The following is a 22,119-nucleotide window of genomic DNA, read 5'->3' on the forward strand; positions in this document are numbered from 1 at the left end:
ATATGTTAAGACAGTTTATGCAAAATCCTCCTACAGAGCATAATTTTAGGGAAATTACGTCAGTCGGTTTAGCCGACAGATGTACAGGGTGAGATGAAAAAACTGCTCCAACTTCAGACTACTGTCATTTCTAAGCCACTCGTCCGACAGCTGTTACAACACTCCAGCATTTAAATGTGAATAAATCTTTTGTGTCTCGTACTGGTAGCGTAGCCCGACGTCAAGGAAGTGGACGAAAGAAAAGAGCAAAATCAGCAGAAATGGTTCAAAAAGTAAAGAAGCGACTTGATCGAAACCCGCGTCGCAGTGGCCGCAATATCGCAAAATATTCCATTCGGCAAATAATGAAAAATGAGCTCAGAGTAAAGCCATTGAAATTCCAAAAAGTGCAAGATCTTAAAACGCAACTGAAGGAAAATAGACTCAAAATAAGTAAAGAGTTGCTTCGCTTGGCCGAAAGTGGTGAACTGCCGAATTTGGTTTTCTCCGATGAGAAAACATTCGTTGCCAGCAGTTTGTAAACAAACAAAATGATCGTGTTTACTTGCCGTAAAGGTCAGCTGAAAATGTGCACCTTCGGTTGGCCACCAGAACTCAAGCGCCGATCATGGTGATGGTGTGGGCCCTCATAACAGCCGATGGTCGCTCCCCGCTCGTATTAATCGACCTTGGCATCAAAATAAATGCAGAATATTAGAAAAATATTTTATTCTAAAATATTCTGGCCACAGACCTTGGACATTCAAACAGGACTTAGCACGCGCCACCCAAGAACGGTTACAAAATGACGTTTCTAGCTTCATTTCCAGCGCACAATGACCACCAAAATCTACGGATACCAATCCGTTGGACTATTGTGTCTGGAGTATTTTGGAAATCAAGGTTGGCACTAAAAAATATCACCTTAAGCAAGCGCTTCGCCGGGAATGGGCCAAAATACCGCAGAGCAGCATTCGGGTAGCGTGTGACGATTTCATTTGCCGTTTGAAGGTAATAATTCGTGGCAAAGGTGACCAATTCGAACAAATCTAAACTTATCCTAAAATTTGATGCTGTTTTCGGGTTTTTATACCATACACCACAAGGTGGTCAGGTGGTGATCTGCATAGAATCACTTACTGAGTTGATTTATGCATGTCAGTCCGTCTGTCCGTCAGTCCGTCCGTCCGTCTGTCCATGTATTTTTGTGAACAAAATGCAGGTCGCATTTATTATCCGATTGAGATGAAATTTTCCAAACAACATTTGTTTGGCCCAAGGACGAACCCTATTGAAATTGGAGATAATCGGTAAAAATTTAGATATAGCTCCCATATATATCTTCGTCCGATTTGCTTTTTATTGTGCACCAAACGTGTAATATCAGCCCGAATAGTATGGAATTTTGCACATGCAACCAAATTAGGCCTAAAAATAAGCATGCCAAATTTGATGGAAATCGGTTCAGATATGGCTATAGCTCCCATATATATTGTTCATCCGATTTGTTATTTTTGTCCTTCGCAGCCGTAATATACACTCTGTAACAACAATATTTGGGCAAATATATCAAATGCAGCTCAGAAATACCTTTGCTAAATTTTATCGAGATCGGTTCAGATTTGGATATATTCGTCCGATTTGCCTTTTATTGTGCACCAAACGTTTAATATTTGCCCAAATGGGATGGAATTTGGCACATACGACCGAATTTAGTCTAGAAGGTAGTATGCAAAATTTGGTGAAGATCGGTTCAGATTTAGCTATAGCTCCCATATATATTGTTCATCCGATTTGTTGTATTTGTTACCCACAGCCGTAATATGCACTCCGTAACAACGATATTCAGGGAAATATATCAAATACAGCTCAGAAATATCTTTGCCAAATTTTATCGAGATCGGTTCAGATTTGGATATAGTTCCCATACATATTTATATCCGATTTCAAATTAATTTCGCACCAAATGGGCAATACAAGTCCGAATTTAAAAGATACAAATGTTTCGGCATATTTAGTTCTTTGAATTTTAAATTATAATTATAATCATATGATTGAATTCTCCCATAAAAACTTTTAATTATTAAGTGGAGCTCAACTAAATTAGCAAAGTGGTGTAGGGTATCATAAAATCGGCCCCGCCCACACTTTACTGGTTTTGCTTTTATTCAGTAAAATTAAAAGAAAAAATTAATGTTTTTCCTTTTTATTCGACCTTTTTATATTTAAATGAAACAAGTGTTTTTTCGAGCTTGAGGTCCTCAAGAAAATTTAAAAATCATGGGGTTTGACTTTGTTGCAGTTTTTTTATCTCACCATGTATATTTACAAGACACTATATACCTAAAACGTAAAAATAAGCATTTTCCGCCCTATTTTGGTTACAACCCGGTGCAGACTTTCAAAAGGCCGTTACATATGTATCATATTAAATGTAATTCTGAAAAATAAATGTTGCACAGCATGCATTCCATGCATCAGGATCCAGTCACACTTTGAAAACAAGAGGTTCTGTGCTTTTGCAGTTTGGGTTTTCAGGGAACGTGAAATATCTTTTACAAAAAATACCCTTACAGAAATATGCTCTAAAATTTTTTTTTCAGGTCTTCAGAAAGTAGAAAACCTTAATACTACATTGAGCCCATGTATTGAAAATGTATACATCGGTCCTTTATGAATATACAAATATACTCCGAAAAAGGTAAGTCTACACTTTATTTTGAATTCTATAAAGATACTATGTTTTAAATGCTATGATTATTTAACTCTTTAACAATACTTTTCATATTTCTTTCAAATCTTAAAACATTCAGTCAATATCTTCAACGTAAGAACGTTATCTTATGTCGATTTTTAAGAATTTACACACAACCAAACACATCTACATATATATTCGTGTGAAGTAAGCAGCAGCTGCAACAATATTCCATTAAGGATTTGCAAAAATTACAACACGTTTAACGGTTATATGAAAACGAAAGAGCATTTTCATATATTTTTTCAGGTATTGCAATGTGTCGGTGTGAACACATTTATGTTTTTTACGTTACTAAATTTGTTGTTTTGCCTAAAATATTAAATATGCATGTATGTATGTATGTATCTTTGAAGGGGACTCCTACCGAATGGGTGTAGTGAATTTCGGCTAACTCACAACAACATTGATAACGCAGTATAGCACGACCACTTTTTCTGAAAGGTATTTTTGAAAATAAAACAAAAAAAGAAAAATTATTTTTGTTGGTTTTTTTGTTTTTTTGATTCAAAAAATTCCAAATAATTTCATTCAATTGGATTGAATTGAAATAAAAGTAATCTATATGTATAGAAAAATCACAGAAAAAAGAAACAAAATTTTATATATGTATATGTAATATGTTACTTTTAAAAATACAAATTTCGAGAGAAAAATACAAAAAATTTAATTAAAGAATACTTTATTTAGCATAATTTATTTACTTTTAGCAATTTTTTGTTTACTTAATGATTAAAAAATTATAATGAAATATCAAGGGAAGTGTTAATAATCAAAATGTTACAAGTGATAATTACACACACACACAGTGACAGAGTTACACACATACAAACATGAACTCACCTTAATAGACGTGTTATATAGTCCGGCCAATTCTCAGGAAACATTACCAAAAAGAAACCCACCGCAATCAAAATGACACCGGCCAATTTCATGCCAGCAAATGTAGCACCGTACAGGACAACATCCAAAGCTGAAAGACAACAAGAAGAACAAGAACCAACCACACCAACAATGGCAACAATAAATTGATAGCAAATTAATTCAATAATCAACACTTTGTCTCTCATTCCTGTTTTTTTTTTGTTGTTCTCCAAAGGATAGAAATATCGCTTCGCCTCCCAAGAGACGATAAATCGAATAAATGATTGCAATTACAAGAAGCAGATGAAGAAGAACAACAGCAACAACAAAAAAGCGTTCTAATTACCTCCGGACACAGGAACAGCAGTAATTAAACCTAATGTAACGAACATATTGTAGGTAACAGCCGAGCTAAATTGCATTAGAATGTGAAACACTGCAGGAGAAGAAGAAGAAGAAAAAGAAAAGTGTGGGGGAGAGAATACAGAAAAAAGGTTAATTATTATTTAAGTATTTTTAAATAGACAGGAGTAAATTGAAATGATATCTTGGATATATCTTTCTTATTTGTTTATTTTTATCAGTCCGTGTGTAACTCCTCGATATAATTAATTGGCACACCATTAAACCTTTTTTTCCATATGTATTCATATATGTAATACAAGTTAACTTCCGATGGAAATGGTTATTATTATTATAAATGGTTACACAAAGTCGGTCGTTTCGTTTGTAACTCGTGGAACTTATCATTTACTCTTCATCAGCGTAAAAAAAAGATGATTTACACATGTCTTTCTAACGCTTAAAGCTTAAAACACTTAAATATCTAAAGTTTACATCGTATATACTATATTCCGCAATATTTCTGATAACAATACAGGGTGAAATAAAAAAAACTGCAACAAAGACAAACGACATAATTTTTACATTTTTATACCCTCCACCTTGGAAAGGAGGGTATATTAACTTTGTCATTCCGTTTGTAACATCCTTAATTATTCGTCGTAGACCCCATAAAGTATATATATTCATAATCAGCATACAATTCTAAGTCGATTTAGCGATGTCCGTCTGGTATTGAAAATGAGATGATTGGTATTGAAAATGAGATATATCGGTCCACGTTCTGATATAATCCCCATATAACGATACCACCCGATATTCGGTATTTTGATGATTTATGCCACATTTTTTCACGGTTTTGTCTGAAAATTGGTATTTGTAGGTCATAACGGGTCCCTGTACGTGTGGCAAAACAATGCATGTATAGGTCCACGTTTTGATATAGCCCCCATATAAAGGTACCTCTCGATATTCGATATTTTTATTATTTTTGTCACATTTTTTCACGGATTTGTCTAAAAATTGGTATTTGTTGGTCATAATGGGTTCCAGCTCCGGTAGAGAAACATTGCATGTATGGGTCCACGATTTGGTATAGTCCCTATATACCGGTACCTCCCTATATTCGGTATTTTGATGGTTTTTGCCACATTTTTGCACTGATTTGTCTAAAAATTGGTATTTGTGGGACGTAATGGGTCCTAGTTCGTGTGGCGAAACATTGTATGTATAGGTCCACATTTTGGTATAGTCCCCATATAATGGTACCTCCCGATATTCGGTATTTTGATGATTTTTGACACATTTTTTTCACGAATTTCTCTGAAAATTGGTAGTTGTAGATCATAATGGGTCCCAGTTCGTGTGGCGAGTCATTGTAATTATAGGTCCACATTTTGGTTTAGTCCCCATATAACGGTACCTCCCAATATTCGGTATTTTGATGATTTTTGACACATTTTTTCACGAATTTCTCTGAAAATTGGTAGTTGTAGATCATAATGGGTCCCAGTTCGTGTGGCGAGTCATTGTAATTGTAGGTCCACGTTTTGGTATAGCCCCCATATAACGGTACCTCCCTATATTCGGTATTTTGATAATTTTGCCACATATTTTCGCGGATTGGTCTTAAAATTGGTATTTGTAGGTCATAATGGGTTCTAGCTCCGTTGGCGAAACATTGTATGTATAGGTCCACGATTTGGTATAGCCCCCATATAACGATACCTCCCAATATTCGACATTTTAATGGTTGTTTTTCAAATTTCTTCTAATGTTTCCTTTACCCTAAGGTGGAGGGTATTAAAAGTCGAACTTTATGTTTTTTTTACTTGTTTTTTAATTTTATTGAAATGTCGGAAAAAGCATAAAATTATAGAATAAGCATATAATTATAGAATAACTGTTGGCACGAATTATGACCTTCAAACGGCCAATAAAACCGTCACACGCTGACCGAATGTTGCTCTGCGGTATTTTGGCCCATTCCCAGCGAAGCGCTTGCTTGAGGGGATCGACACTTTGGTATTTTTAGTGCCAACCTTGCTTTCCAGACACAATAGTCCAACGGCTTGGTATAAGGATATTTTGGTGGCCATTGTGCGCTGAAAATGAAGCGAGGAACTTCATTTTGTAACCATTCTTGTGTGGCGCGTGCTGTTGCTGAGTCCTGTTGGAATGTTCAAGGTCTCCTGCTAAAATGTTTGCGTCCCCAAGGCTTTAATACACCCTCCAGAATATTTTCGCCATATTTTCAGCTGACCTCTTTGGCAAGAAAACATGATCATTTTGTTTGTTTACAAACTGTTGGACAACGCATGTTTTTTTGTTGGAGAAAACCAAATTCGGCTGTTCACCACTTTCGTCCAAGTGAAGCAACTCTTTAGCTATTTTAAGTCAATTTTCTTTCTGTTGCGGTGTAAGTTTTTGCACATTTTTGAATTTCAATGGCTCATTTTCAGTATTTGCGATTGGAATATTGCGATATGTTCAGCTCACGAACCATTTTTCGGCCACTGCGACGGGGGTTTCGATCAAAGAGTTTCTTTTCGAACCATTTCTGCTGATGTTGCTGTTTTCTTCCGTTCACTTCCTTGACGTCGGACTACGCTACCAGTATCACGGTAACGAGCTGGTACGAGACACAGAAGAAGACGACAGCCAAATATAGAGAAATCACACTATCACGCTTGAATTCCATCACGAATAACCTTTTTTCTGGAAAATTTTCACCAAAACGCTTGTAAGCAATATAATGAGCTGTCATTGGAATAATTTTTACAGTTGTTGGACGAGTGGCTTAGAAATTACAGCAGTCTGAAATTGGTTGCAGTTTTTTCATCTCATCCTGTATGGATCTTCCTATCTCGCCGAACTGAGTCGATCTAGCTTTGTATGTCCGTCTGTCCATGTTTATATGTAATCACTCTAAAGGTCGCAATTATGGCCCGATCTTCACGAAATTTAGAATTGAGGTGGGGCTAGAGCCAGAATAGAAGCCTATTGCTTTTGGAGCTGATGGCATAATATTTAGGGAATGAAAAATTTCCTGATGTTGCAGTTGCTCTACAGGTCGCTATTATAGACCAATCGAAGCGGAAGTTAGCATGAAGCTTAGGGCTGGGCAGAAGCCTTCCAAGTTTGATGGGCATCGGGTGATATTTAGTGGGTAAAAATAGACCATAACATTTGTGTTACATAAAAGTCAAATTTTCCATTAGGCCGCGAATATTTTTAATCCCCAAGAAATCCCAAAAAGACGAAGAGGTCAATTCCGACCGTTACGTAGATGTCGATAGTAAATATATCGGATATATATAGCGAAATATATACAATGTATATATACAAAGGAAGGGGATATGCTAGAAGTCGTATATCTCAAGAATGGCGGGACCGATTTGGATAAATTTTGTCAATTCAGAATGCCCTCTTGGCATAAAAGTATAAAATTTAAAAAAATTACATAAAAAGGTGTTATGGTGATGTTAATATTGATTTTTTTTTTAATTTTTTTTTTATTTTTTCATATTTTTTATCGCATGCGATTTTTTTTTCAATTTGACTTATAATACTGATGCGTATATTTTGTAATATTTTTTCACCTTACAACACAAGTTGGGATTATTATGGACAGATTGCAATTATCGTACAATTCCCGCGAAAATTTTCAAAAGGGGTGGGTTAGGCTCAGAAGGGCTAGGTCTATTGTTTTCAAAGATGTCCGTAATATATTTAGGGGTTGGAATGTATCAACAACTAAAAATGTCCCTGATTTTGCTGCCGTTATAAACGCCACAAATAGGACACGAAATCTTGCATAAAATTAAAGTTTAGGATAGCGGGTAGAATGGACCACTACTTTTTTGTGAAGAAATATCAACATTTCCATTCTTATAGGCAAAATCCAAAATACACAAAAGGCCAACTTCTGGCTTTTTTTGCAGATTTCGTTAACGAATATAGCCAAATATCGTAGACAAGCAAATCATATAGATGAGTCTAAATTTGGAGATACAGAGGGGCATCTTGCATTTGGAGATGATCGCAAAATATTTAGGGGTTCAAGTGAATTGAAAACAGTTCCTGATCACACAATTGAAACCAATCGACACGGTGTTTTGCATGCGATGAGAGTTAAGGACAGCGAAGAGGTCTAGCATTTTGGATAAAATTTGAGCTGTAAAATGGACCACAACAACTAACAACACGACGGAGTGCTTAAATATTGGGCAGTGCTCTATGACATAATTTCTAAAGCGAAATTTTCCAAAATGATTATGGACATAAGGGGGTTCTAACATATTGTAGTGTTGTAGGATATCACATGGCCGGCAAAATTTCTCATTAAGTATGTAATTTGTTAATAATCTTATTAATTTTGTATTAACCGTATTCACTAATCAAACTTTAAATTTATTGAGTCCTGTATGAGGACTTGTCATATTGGAAAGATAACTGAATAGTGTATTTTTATACCCTCCACCTTGGAAACGAGGGTATATTAACTTTGTCATTCCGTTTGTAACATCCTTAAATATTCGTCTTAGACCCCATAAAGTATATATATTCATAATCAGCATAAAACTCTAAGTCGATTTAACTATGTCCGTCTGTCTGTCTGTTGAAATCACGATACAGCCCACATTATTTGACGTAGAGCGCCAAAATGTAGCAGAGCTATTTGCATTGTGTCTAGGATGGTTGGTATTGAAAATGAGATATATCGGTTCACGTTCTGGTATAGCCCTCATATAACGGTACCTCCCGATATTCGGTATTTTGATGATTTATGTCACATTTTTTCACTGATTTGTTTGAAAATTGGTATTTGTAGGTCATAACGGGCCCCCGTGCGTGTGGCAATACATGGCATGTATAGGTCCACGTTTTGGTATAGCCCCCATATAAAGGTACCTCCCGATATTCGACATTTTGATTATTTTTGCCATATTTTTTCACGGATTTGTCAAAAAATTGGTATTTGTGGGTCATAATGGGTCCTAGTTCTTGTGGCGAAACATTGTATGTATAGGACCACGTTTTGGTATAGTCCCCATATAATGGTACCTCCCGATATTCGGTAATTTGTTGATTTTTGCCACATTTTTTTACGGATTTGTCTGAAAATTGGTATTTCTAGGTCATAATGGGTTCTAGCTCCTTTGGCGAAACATTGCATGTGTAGGTCCACGATTTGGTATAGCCCCCATACATCGGCACCTCCCGATATTCGGCATTTTAACGGTTTTGCCACATTTTCTTCTAATGTTTCCTTTACCCTAAGGTGGACGGTATTAAAAATTTGGCCCGGCCGAATGTTTTTTTTACTTGTTTTGTATTGGTCGTATTCACTAATCAAACTTTAAATTTATTGAGTCCTGTATGAGGACTTGTCATATTGGAAAGATAACTGAATAGTGTATTTTTTTTTGTTCTCTTTCCTATATTTGTTAGTTACGTTTCTACTCGTCGATATCTAGTAATCACATAATTATAGCTTTTTTGCATTGCAAACCTATGATTGCCTCTGAGAATTTCAACATTTGGGGTAACTGTGTTCTCAATTTAAAATTTCACACAATATGTAGTTTCTTGTTAATTATGTCAGCAATACTAAGGTTAGGTACAAAAGGGAGGCCGCCCCAAGTTAAAAAGGCCTACAACCAGAAGGAAGAATAAGTAGACTTAAGATTTCTGTGTTCTTAACAAACCTCCTTTGATTACACGGTGCGGTAATATTCAATTTTTCAAAATCGAATAATATTATAAAGTAGAGCTCAAAATATGAAACAAACGCTTCAGCGTTTTGAACATTTACTTGGATTGGTAACAAAAAAAAAAAAAAAAAAAACATCAACGGGTATGTTCGGTACATTTTTAAAAATATTTGAGTTAAGTTTCTTGGAAATCTATTTATTTTGAGCATATATTGTCACCGGCATTATTACTGGATAATATCCGGGGAATATAAGTAAACTAAAGTAACCCTCAGTCAAGTCATTAAAGGTATCGTTTAGGTATTTTCCTTCAAAAATTCCTTTTATATGTGATCGTGTCATATCTAAATATTCTACAAAATTGCTCATCATAAAAGTTAACTATAGATCTCAGGATTCATAAAGAATCCAAAACCTACTCAAAATCTCGGTAATTGGAAAAAAACAAATTTTAGGGTTAAGGTAGCACTCATAAAAAGTTCCATAAACCACAGTTTTAGGGGGAAGACGTTCAACCTAAAAATTTACAATGAGTAGACAAAAATATAAAATCTGTATGCATATCGTATATCTACAAAATAGCTAAATCAATTTTCACGATAAAAATATTTCTTAATACGTTTGATAAACTGTGTGTTATTCTTTTTTAAGTTGTTGTGTAAAAGTAATATAAAACAGAGTTTTAGAGAAACAGTGTCATAAGTGTCGAAATAAATAAATACATCAAAGTAAAATACTTCTTTACGAAAATTGAATTGAAAATTAAAGTGATTCAAAACTGAGTTTTTGTATGCCTTCAGCCATATGACTGTATTGCTAAGGGTATCAAATATGATGATACAGCCAAAAACGTGCCTAATTGAAATAAGAGTTTTAGACCCTAAGTCTCTTTGGACCAAATCGGTTTCAGGACATTTGGAGTCGATCAAGCGATGTCCGTCCGTACGTCTGTCTGTCTGGCTGGTGCGCACGATAACTCTCGAAGGGAGTATCTGATTTAGTCAAAATTTGGTACATCGTAATATTCGGAGATGGGCAATATCGGTGCACTCGTTCTGGTACCTCACCCACAGAAGGTCGAAATTTTCAAAACAAAAAAATATTTTCTGCGATTTAGCTCCAAATCCTAATATTTACATCAGCCCTAGGTAAGGTTCAAAAATTGACAATATCGGTCTACTCCATCGAGCACCTCCACCGCTAAGGGTCAAAATTTTGAATAATTATAACTCATATCAAATGTTATTTAAGAGATCGATTGTCTTCACATTTCACACATTCCATTATTTGTACTAACACAAGATCTGCTGTGATAATAGGATATATCGGTTCACTCCTTCTGGTAACTCCCCCACAAAGGGTCAACATTATGAATATCCATGAAGCTCATAAAACAAGAAATTAACATCCGATTCCATTAAGACTTGGTACATCTCAATATTTGCATCAACACAAGATCTTTATCTATAAAACAGGAAAATGTTTGTATGTTTGTTTGTAATTTATGGACTCGAAAGCCGCTGCACAGATTTCCCTTAAAATGTCCAAGTATACTACAATATCGCCTGAAAGTAACATAGGCCATATACATTTTTGAAATTCCACTTGGAACAGGAGATATAGCATCAGAATCGAAGGTACCTCCCAAAAATTTAAATTTTATATGTACATATCTATTGATCGATTATTAACACAGCGTGACGGAATTTGGAACTTAAATAAATTTGCCAAATTATATTGAAAGTGGTTCAGATTTGGATATAGCTCCCATATAATTTGTCGACCTATTTCGTTTATTTAATGCACCAAACACGAAATGTATGTTCGATTCCAATGAAATTTGGATTGAGTGACGGAATTTGAAACTAAAATATATTTGCCAAATTATATTGAAATCGGTTCAGATTTGGATATAGCTCCCACATCTATTTCCGACCGATTTTGTTTATTTTATGCACCAAACACGATACGACTAAATTTGGTACATAAATATTTTTTTTTTCAAATTCCAAATCTGAACCGATTTGTATGTAGCTCCCATATATATTTTCGGCCGATTTTACATATTTGATGCACCCAACGCGATATGTATGTCCCATTCCAATAAAATCGGTTGAGGTTTGGGTATAGCTCCCATATATATATATATATATATATATATATATATATATATATATATATATATATATATATATATATATATATATATATATATATGTATCAAATATATTTGAAAAAAATATTTAAAATATTTATGTACCAAATATATATATATATATATATATATATATATATATATATATATATATATATATATATATATATATATATATATATATATATATATATATATATATATATATATATATATATATATATATATTTATGTCGAGTTCACGCTATGTATCTCCAATTTCAATGAAAGTTGAAATGTGTATCGGAATTTGAAACGAACATACATTAGCCAAATTATATTGAAATCGGTTCAGATTTGGATATAGCTACCATATATATTTTTGGCCGATTTCGTTTATTTGATACACCAAACAAGATATGTATGTATGTTTGATTCAAATGAAATTTGTAATGTGTGACGGAATTTAATCAGAAGATACATTTGTCAAATTTTAAATATTTTTATCTGTCATAACTTGCGAAACAAGTCAGCGATTCTTTACAACTTGCTATATCCAAATATTTCTCTCAACCAGAAACCTGAGATGAATATGGAATTTATGGTTTCGAATAATGTGGGATTTAAACCGCGGATCTCGGTGTGCAGCCAACTAGAAGTTGCCGTCTCAACGTTCAGAGCCATCAACCCGTCTTCCTGAAGCAGCACTAAAACAAGTGTATGCATTGGAAGCAATGCAGTTGTTGTGGACAAAAAATCCATCACTACAAGAACAAACTTTGCTGTGAAAAATATCTGCTAATAGAACTTGAGTCGAACTTGGAGAGTTTTGTGTTTAATTCGTATATGCTAAATCGCAATAAGTTCGAAAAAAATACTGTTTTCCAGAGAACGGCCCTTGTAAGCCATCATCCACACCAAATATGCCTGATGAGGCGCTGAACCAACGGTGAAACGCGTCGCATTTTCACTGCAAATTTCAGATCATTAAGCTCGTCTCGAAAGAGAAACAAACACATAAATCATAAACATATGATCTTCGCCTTAACAAGGCAAAACTCAAGAATTGAATATAAATGTTCGATTTTCTTGTAATTTTGTCCATATCAATATTATTATCTCTATTAGATGAAGTATGAAAATGGAATACTTCGGTATATATGGCAACACACTCACATTTCAACGTTTTTTAAAAATTATCACATATCTCATATAAAGGGAAGGAAGTAGTCGATATAAAATATGATTTTTGGCCTTGAAAATATCACGATGAACGATTTGTTTTTGTTGAGCGAATTTTTGTTCACAGGAGGATTGGCATGAGTTGGTTTCAACATGACGACGTTACTTGCCACACAGCGCAAGCTACATTCGATTTTCCAGTAGTAAACAGATTTGGACGGGTGCATTAGCATTAGTTTTTTTACCCTCCTCCATTCATTCTAAGGAGGGTATATTAGCTTTGTCATTTCGTTTGTAACTTCGCGAAATATTCAAAATAGACCCCACAAAGTATATATATTCTGGATCAGCGTAAAATTCTAGGACGATCTAGCGATGTCCGTCTCTGTCAGTCTGTTGTAATCACGCTATCTTTCGAACGAATTGAGATAGAAGGCTAAAATTTTGCACCAGTAGACAGGTTAAGTTCGTAAATGGTTTATGTCGGTCCACGTTTTCGTAAAGCCCCCATATAACGATACCTCCCTATATTCGGTATTTTCATGATTTTGCGACATTATTTATCGGATTATTTAAAATTTCTTATTTAAAGTTCGTAATGGGTACCACAGCCTAAGACAAAACTTTTTGTATGCAGGTCCACGTCTTCGTATAGCTCCCATATAACGGTATCTTCCGATATTCGGTATTTTGATGATTTCGTATTTAAAGTTTGTAAAGGGTACTACTGACTATGATAAAAAAAAACAAGTAAACCAGTAAAGAAAGTCTTAAAGTCGGTCGGGGCCGACTTTATGATACCCTACACCACTTTCCTAATTTAGTAGAGCTGCGCATAACAATTAAAATCAATCATACACGCTATGATTATAATTATAATTTAAAGTTCAAAGGTCTAAATATGCCGAAGCATTTGTATCTTTTAAATTCGTACTTGTATTACCCATTTGGTGCACAATTAATTTGAAATCGGATAAAGACATATATGGGAGCTATATCCAAATCGGAACCGATCTCGATAAAATTTGGCAAAGATATTTCTGAGCTGTATTTGATATATTTTCCTGAATATCGTTGTTACGGAGTGCATATTACGGCTGTGGGCAACAAATATAACAAATCGGATGAACAGTATATATGGGAGATATAGCTATATCTGAACCGATCTTCACCAAATTTGACATACTAGCTTCTAGACCCAATTCTGTCGCAAGTGCCAAATTTCATCCCATTTGGGCAAATATTAGACGTTTGGTGTACAATCAAAGGTAAATCGGACGAAGTTATATATGGGAGCTATATCCAAATCTGAACCGATCTCGATAAAATTTAGCAAAGGTATTTCTGAGTTGCATTTAATATATTTCCCCAAATATTGTTGTTACAGAGTGCATTTTACGGCTGTGGAGAACAAAAATAACAAATCGGATGAACAATATATATGGGAGCTATAGCTATATCTGAACCGATTTCGATCAAATTTGGCATACTTATTTTCAGGCCTAATTTGGTTGTATGTGCAAAATTCCATACTATTCGTGCTGATATTACACGTTTGGTGCACAATAAAAGGCAAATCGGACGAAGATATATATGGGAGCTATATCTAGCTATTTTTTTTTTTTTGACATTTTTTAAGTTGCTTTGAAATGGTGGAGGGCATTAAAAATTCAGCCCGGCCGAACTTAGCTGCTTTTTTAATTGTTTGCACCCCCTTCGCTTAAAGTTAACTTGCATGCCAGACATACGGAAGGGCCTGATATATATGACATGGTTGAATCGACCCAAAAAGTGGGGTTCAAATCACTTATTGCAAAAAAAAAACAAATGTTTGCCTGAATTCATAAGTCACCATTCTTGGTTTGAACACATATTTTTTTCCGTAAAAACTTTTGTAGGAACATCTTTTAGCAGTAGTGCTTGACAAATTGTTTTCCCATTTTAGTGGCAAATATTCTACTAAGATAAGATTGCTGATCTATCTAATTGTCAGAAAAGTCAAAAAATATCTAAAAAACCTGTATCATCTAAAAGTGGAAGATGTTTTCATCTGAAATTGTTGCCATGCTAAATATCGCACCACTGCACGAGTTTTTCAATTTCAAGAGTGTCACTTTAAAATATGCCGTTACCAGTTTGTACAATTTAACACCTCCGGGAATTTCTATGCCGAATAAAACTATAACACTTTGAATATTATGCAAACTTATCCGACAACTGAAGTAACGTTATTACCCGCTTAAGTCAACTTTGTAGGCTGATTGTTTGCGTCAATTTTTAAAAAACACAAACACACGACGGACAACTTGTCAAATCAAACATTTATCCACCAATCCATCCATTCATCCGCCCTTCTTTCCTTCCTTCCTTCTTTCCACTTACCCAATAACAATATACTGGCAATCAATAAAATAATCCAAGGCATACGATCCGATGGCATTATTTCCGTTCCCGTCAAATATAATGCCACACATATTGGCCACATGAGTAGAGCGTTGAGAAAGCCCAGCGTTGTGAAGGCAAACGCAATTTGTCCAACCGGTGGATCGCCCATCACTTTGCGAAACATGACCTTGATTAAATATTAAACAAAGAACGGGACAGAGAGGACGAAACAAAAAGACAACAATAATTATACGAAAGAAAAAAAGAAACTACGTTAAAACAACAACAACGACGGAGAAAACAAAAAAATTAACAATTTAACCAGTCTAGCAAGTAGCTAGTCATCATCAATCGATGGCTAAATAAACATATGACTTGCTATGTGACCGATGGACTGATGACTGCCCAACTGACTGATTGCTATGACGGGATACCACAGATGTTAGGAATGTCAACATACTCGAAAGACGGCATAACAGGCGGCTGCCAAGGTGGCCAAAACCACCCCACTTAGTGTCGGACTTTCCGTAATACCATCCATGTACGCCAGCAATGCGATACCCGTATCACAGAGAATAACAGCAACAATCTGTTTGGGAAAAACACAAAAAAAAACAAAAACAAGAAAAAATTAGACACACAAATAATGTTTGTCATTAATACAATTATACACTATTAGGTTGTTGTTGTTGTTGTCGTTGTACTTGCATTAAATGTTACATTTTAATTTCAAAACAAGACAAGTGCCAAGCCCAATAACCGTTCACTTACCCTCACGCCCACAAACTGCTCGTGCAGTATCACCCAGGACAGCAGGTAAACGCATGCCACATTGGTGGCAAACAAGGCCATAGCATCGGTGGCAAATAAGACACGCAGAGATAACGTATAAAGGTAAGTGGTTAAAAGCCATAGTATACAAAATGATAGGCAGCGATTAAGAAAACGTCCTGCAAAAACAAAAAAGGGAAAAAAGACACACAAAGAGAATTTGGATAAGTAGTCTGTAATAACATGGTTGGGTGGTAAAATGATATGACTGATGACTGATTCATCAACGCCCAGGCCGCACGAAACGGCTAAAGCTAGAATCTTGAAATTTTGAGATAAAACTGGTTTTGGGAAATTCGGTAAAAATTCTATTTTGTAAATTCTAATTCTTGTGTGTACAGATAAAATCTTAATATTTGGTATAAAAATTAAGTTTGGAAAGAAATGTTGGCATAAGTAGTTTTTTTATATCCTCCAACAATCTATGGAGGGTATATTAACTTTGTCATTCCGTTTGTATCTCCTCGAAATGTTTATAATAGACCCTTCACAGTATATATATTCAGGATCAGGGTAAAATTCTAAGACGATCTAGCGATGTCCGTCAGTTTTTCCGTTTGTCTGTTGTAATCACGAGAACGAATATGGATAAACGACTACAATATTGCATGCATGCGTAGTTTACCCGTAGGCAGGTTAAGTTCGTAAATGGGCCATGTCGGTCCACGGTGCTACAGCCTATGACAAAAATTGTTATATGCTGCTCCACGTCTTCATATAGCCCCCATGATATGGTATATCCCGATATTCGGCATTTTTAAGATTTCAGCAACATTATTCACCGGAATCGTTTCAAATTTCGTATTGGGAGATCTTAATGGTCAGTACAACCTATGGAAAAAATTTTCGTATGCAGGTCCATGTCTTCGTTAGCCCCTATATAACGGTACCTCCCGATATTCGGTATTTTCATAATTTTTGCGAAATTATTCAAAGTAATTGTAACAAATTTCGTATTTAAAGTTCGTAATGGCTACTACAGCCTATGACAAAAAATTTCGTATACAGCTCCACGTCTTCATATAGTCCCCATGTAAAGGCTTTCATTTAAGTGGTAGTTTTTGGAATTTTATAAGTTCCTTCCAAATGGTGGAGGGTATTAAAGGTTCAGTCCGGCCGAACTTTGCTGCTTTTTTACTTTTTTTTTTTGAAAATGTGTACTGAGCGTAACAGCTGTACTAAGTACTACTAAATTCGGTAAAATTTGGTTGTGGTTGAACGGATTGATCGGGAAATTTAAAATATTGCTATTGGGGTCTCTGCTGGTGGGCAGGGTTCAGATAAAAATTTCGGTTTGGAAACTCGTTCAGCAAGCGTACTAAATGGTACCAAATTTGATGTAAAACACAGATACTGCTTGGAATTTAAAATTTCGCACAGAGATCATTGTTAGTGTGTGGGATTTAGATTTTGAGGTGGTTTGGAAATATATACTTTGGGAAAGTATACTAAATTTGGTATTTGGGTAAGGGATTGAATTGGAAGTCTAAAATTTGGAATTGGGATTACCTTTTGTGTGGTTTGGTTAATACATAGCGGAAGATTTGGAAATACGCATTCAAGAGTACAAAAAGTACTAAATAAACTTTGGTATTTGGGGAAGGAATAGATCTGTAAATCTGAAATTTGGAGTCTTCGAGGTTCTGTTGGATAGACAAACTAGATTTTTCTTTTTTTTTAAATTCTAACAAAAAATGCACCAAAAGTGCTACAATGAAATAAAAATGAAATAAAAAGGCGAAAATTTTCAAATTGCTACGAGAGTCTAGTCTGAGAAAATGGAATGGTATAAGGAGTTGGTTTTGGGATGGCGTACTAAGTGTATTAAATGGTACTAAATTTGGTACAGTTTAATTTTTGGGTGAAAGGATGAATCTAAAATGTTGCACTGGAATCCCTGTTTTTGGGAGGTTTGTGATAAAAAAAAAAGCGGAAATGTCACTAGAAGTGCACGAAAAGTTCAAAATAGTACCAAGTTCAGACTGCTGTCATTTACAAGCCACTCGTCCGACAGCTGTTAAAATTACTCCAGTGACAGCTCATTATATTGTTTACAAGCGTACAAAATCATTTTGTGAGAATTTACCACAAGTGGCTATCGTTAGAGCACTCCAGCAATTAAATGTGAATAAATCTTTTGTGTCTCGTACCCGAAGTCAAGGAAGTGGAAGGAAGAAAACAGCAACATCAGCAAAAATGGTTGGAAAGTAAAGAAGCGACTCGATCGCAACCCGCTTCGCAGTGGCCGAAAAATGGCTCGTGAGCTGAACATATCGCAATATTCCATTCAGCAAATATTGAAAAATGAGCTCGGGATAAAGCCATTGAAATTCCAAAAAGTGCAAGAACTAAAAAGTTGCTTCGCTTGGCCGAAAGTGGTGAACTGCCGAATTTGGTTTTCTCCGATGAGAAAACATTCGTTGTCCAGCTGTTTGTAAACTAACAAAATGATTGCGTTTCTTGCCAAGGAGGTCAGCTGAAAATGTGCACCTTCGGTTGGCCACCAGAATTTAAGCGCCAGCCATGGTGTGGGCAGCTATAACAGCCGATGGTCGCTCTCCGCTCGTATTAATCGACCGTGGCATCAGAATAAATGCCGAACATAATCGCGAAAATATTCTGGAGGGTGTATTAAAGCCTTGGGCACGCAAACATTTTGGCCGCAGACCTTGACATTCCAACAGGAATCAGGAAGAATGGTTACAAAATGAGGTTCATCGCTGCATTTCCAGCGCACAATGGCCACCAAAATCTCTGGATACCAATCCGTTGGACTATTGTGTCTGGAGTATTTTGGAAAGCAAGGTTGGCACTAAAAAATACCAAAGTGTCGATCACCTCAAGCAAGCGCTTCGCCGGGGATGGGCCAAAATACCACAGAACAGCATTTGGGCAGCGTGTGATGGTTTCATTGGCCGTTTGAAGGCCATAATTCGTGCCAAAGGTGATCAATTCGAACAAATCTAAACTTATTCTACAATTTGATGCGACATTCTGCTTCCATTCAATAAAATTAAATTTAAAATTTAAAAATTATGGCGTTTGACTTTGTTGTGGTTTCTTTTATCTCACCCTGTAAAGGGCTTGATATCTGAAGTTTGGAATTAGGGTCGTTGTGCAAGTGTAGCCTGGACATATGGAGGTTGTTTTCTGAAATATGTACTATTATTGCACGAAAAGTGCTGAATGGTGTATCGATGATGTATCGGGTGTAGGGATAGAGAAACAATTCTTAAATTGGATATTTAGATTACAGATCGCATCTGTATTTAAGATTTGGCGGCGGTATGCAAATGCGTCCTATATTTGTATGAATAATAAAAAATGGTACTAAATTTAGAATTGGGTGAGGGAAAATGACTGGAATCCTGAAATTTGATTTTGAAGTCCCTGTTGGTATCTGGAATTAAGATATGAAAGTGGTTTTGGAAAAGTGCATTATATTTTTTCGAAAAGTACTAATTTTGGGATCACTGCTGGTGTTCATGATGGTGAGATGTAGATTGTTTTGAATATGGGTACTAAATTTTGTATTGGTTGCAGGGATAGAGCTGAAGCTCAGATTTGTATACCCTACACCACAAGGTGGTCAGGGTATTATGTCTTTGTGTATTTGTTTGTAACAGGCAAAAGGAAACGAGATAGACCCATAGTTCCTTTTGATGATCTGCATAGAATCACATTTTTAGTCGATTTATGCATGTCCGTCTGTCCGTCTGTCCATGTATTTTTCTAAACAAAGTACAGTTCGCATTTATTGGCCTATCCAGATGAAATTTTGCACAAATCATTTGTTTGGCCCAAGGACGAACCCTATTGAAATTGGAGATAATCGGTCAAAATTTAGATATAGTTCCCATATATATCTTCGTCCGACTTGCCTTTTATTGTGCACCGAATTGTGCAGTCCGAATAGTATGGAATTTTGCACGTACGATCAGATTGGACCTTAAAATAAGTATGCCAAATTTGATCGAAATCGGTTTAGATATTGTTATAGCTCCCATATATATTGTTCATCCGATTTGTTGTTCCGCAGCCGTAATATGCACTCTGTAACAACAATATTTGGGGAAATATATCAAATACAGCTCAGAAATACATTTGATAAATTTTATCGAGATCGGTTCAGATTTGGATATAGCTCCCATATATAACTTCGTCCGATTTACTTTTTATTGTGCACCAAACGTCTAATATTTGCCCAAATGGGATGGAATTTGGCACTTGCGACAGAATTGAGTCTAGAAGCTAGTATGTCAAATTTGGTGAAGATCGGTTAAGATATAGCTATAGCTCCCATATATACTGTTCATCCGATTTATTAACAAGACACTTAATAAAAAGTCTTAGCTCTTATTGATAGCTCAATAACCCTTTTGTACGTTTGATATTGTACATAATCGACTTATACGAAGTTTGTATAAGATTCCCTATTTTCAAAATGTTGTAACAAAATGGACTTCTACTAAATTTCATAAAAATGTTCCGATATGAAAAATGTAATCTTTTGTGTGCGGATTCTGATTCTTTATATTTTTTCAATTTTTGGTTCACTAAAATCAAAATTTTAAATTAATAAAAATCAAAATTTTATTCCACTTACCTATAGTGAACCCCCGATCTCGGAATCCCCTCAAAATATCACCCAGGATCTCGCCTGGCTTATCACATTTTCTCAACGATATTCTCCCCAGTACATAGATGGGGAAAAACAACAGCGAGAAATTTGTGAAAAACCAAGCCGCAAAGAAGGGAGCACTAAAAATATTCGCCTGCTTTGGGGTTTCTGGTGGTATACTGAATATTTTTGTGGCATCCTCAACATCCTCCAGACTGAGCGTGTGATCGTTAACCGGCAGCAGTGAATCAATGCCCAACTCAATGCCCTGTATGTCGGTCACAAAGTCCAATTCATCGACGGCCAATGAATCGATGTCATCGATTGCCGTCATGTATGTGCTGCGATTTAGATATAGGAATTTAATGCAGTGCGTTGCCCCCACCCAGGACGCCGTGACCAGGATGGTGACACAAACACCGAAATACATTTTTTGTGCCAATTCGGAGCAGCAGGTCTCTCGACAGGCTTTAAGGCGGGGAAAACGAGTTGTTGCATTGTCATTTTGGCCAGCTTCGGTGGTGGGCGAGTCGGTATCGATGCCACCACTGGGGCCACCGGCACCTGTTGTTCCACCACCGCCGGCACCGCCACCACCTCTTGCCGCAGGAACTGTACAGGATGATTCAGGATGTATGGTAATAACTTCATTAGGATCTTGTTGGCTAGACGATATTGAGTCTTGGTGGGTTATTTGAGGATTGCTTGCATTGAGTATGTTGGTAAAGCCGCCTCCATATGGACCATTGGGCGAGTCGCCCGTTACCACAACGGAGGGCGTGCGAACACGATGCTGTTTGGGATTGAAGATAGCAGGTATTTCGCCGTCTCGCGTCATCCTCGGTTCGTTGCTGCTGCTATTGCTGCTGATGTTGTTGTTGACAACGTTAGTAGCCACCGTTGCTGTTGTGGGTTGTCGAACCGAATTTTCAAGAGAGTTCTGTTTATTGGAGATTTTTCAAACATATCGAGTGGATGTTGTGTTTCGACATTTAATCATTATGTTCGATAAGTGTGAGAAGAAATTGACTGAAAATAGAAGAGAGGAATACAGCATGTTATTTTATGTATTCAATTTTTAACGCATTTTCTTCAAAGGGACCTTGAAGACCTTTTGAAGGATTTCTATAGATAGAGATTCTTTTGAAGTTATTCTATTCTTTTGAAGTTATTCTTGAAGACCTTTTGAAGGACTGCTATAGACAGAGGATCTTTTGAAGTTATTCTATTCTTTTAAAGTTATTCTATAGACGGAAGACCTTGTGAAGGTCTTCTTTAGACAGAAGAACTTTTGAAGATCTTCTATAGA

The 22,119-nt window shown here is 35.9% G+C and overlaps 1 protein-coding gene across 6 annotated transcripts in view; it reads right to left on the reverse strand.

The window, feature by feature from the left end:
* Positions 1–21,834, reverse strand: part of LOC101892654 (solute carrier family 35 member F3) — a 45,130-nt gene extending 23,296 nt beyond the window's left edge. For 4 of the 6 annotated variants that reach the window (XR_009342393.1, XM_020034711.2, XM_020034712.2 and 1 more), the window contains exons 1-6: positions 20,796–21,834; positions 16,130–16,308; positions 15,819–15,947; positions 15,356–15,545; positions 3,945–4,034; positions 3,578–3,707 (exon numbers count right to left, since the gene is read on the reverse strand). Coding sequence is in view for 5 of the 6 variants with exons in the window: in XM_020034711.2 (XP_019890270.2) it covers positions 3,578–3,707; positions 3,945–4,034; positions 15,356–15,545; positions 15,819–15,947; positions 16,130–16,308; positions 20,796–21,648 (1,571 nt within the window). In the remaining variant the exon portion in view is untranslated. Of the gene's footprint in view, positions 1–3,101; positions 3,172–3,577; positions 3,708–3,944; positions 4,035–15,355; positions 15,546–15,818; positions 15,948–16,129; positions 16,309–20,795 lie in introns of all 6 variants that reach the window. The other 2 variants (XM_059123421.1, XM_059123407.1) reach the window with 1 other exon arrangement.
* Positions 21,835–22,119: the final 285 nt, after the last annotated feature.

Source organism: Musca domestica, unplaced genomic scaffold, assembly GCF_030504385.1.
Source record: "Musca domestica strain aabys unplaced genomic scaffold, Musca_domestica.polishedcontigs.V.1.1 1, whole genome shotgun sequence".
NCBI lineage: Eukaryota > Metazoa > Arthropoda > Insecta > Diptera > Muscidae > Musca > Musca domestica.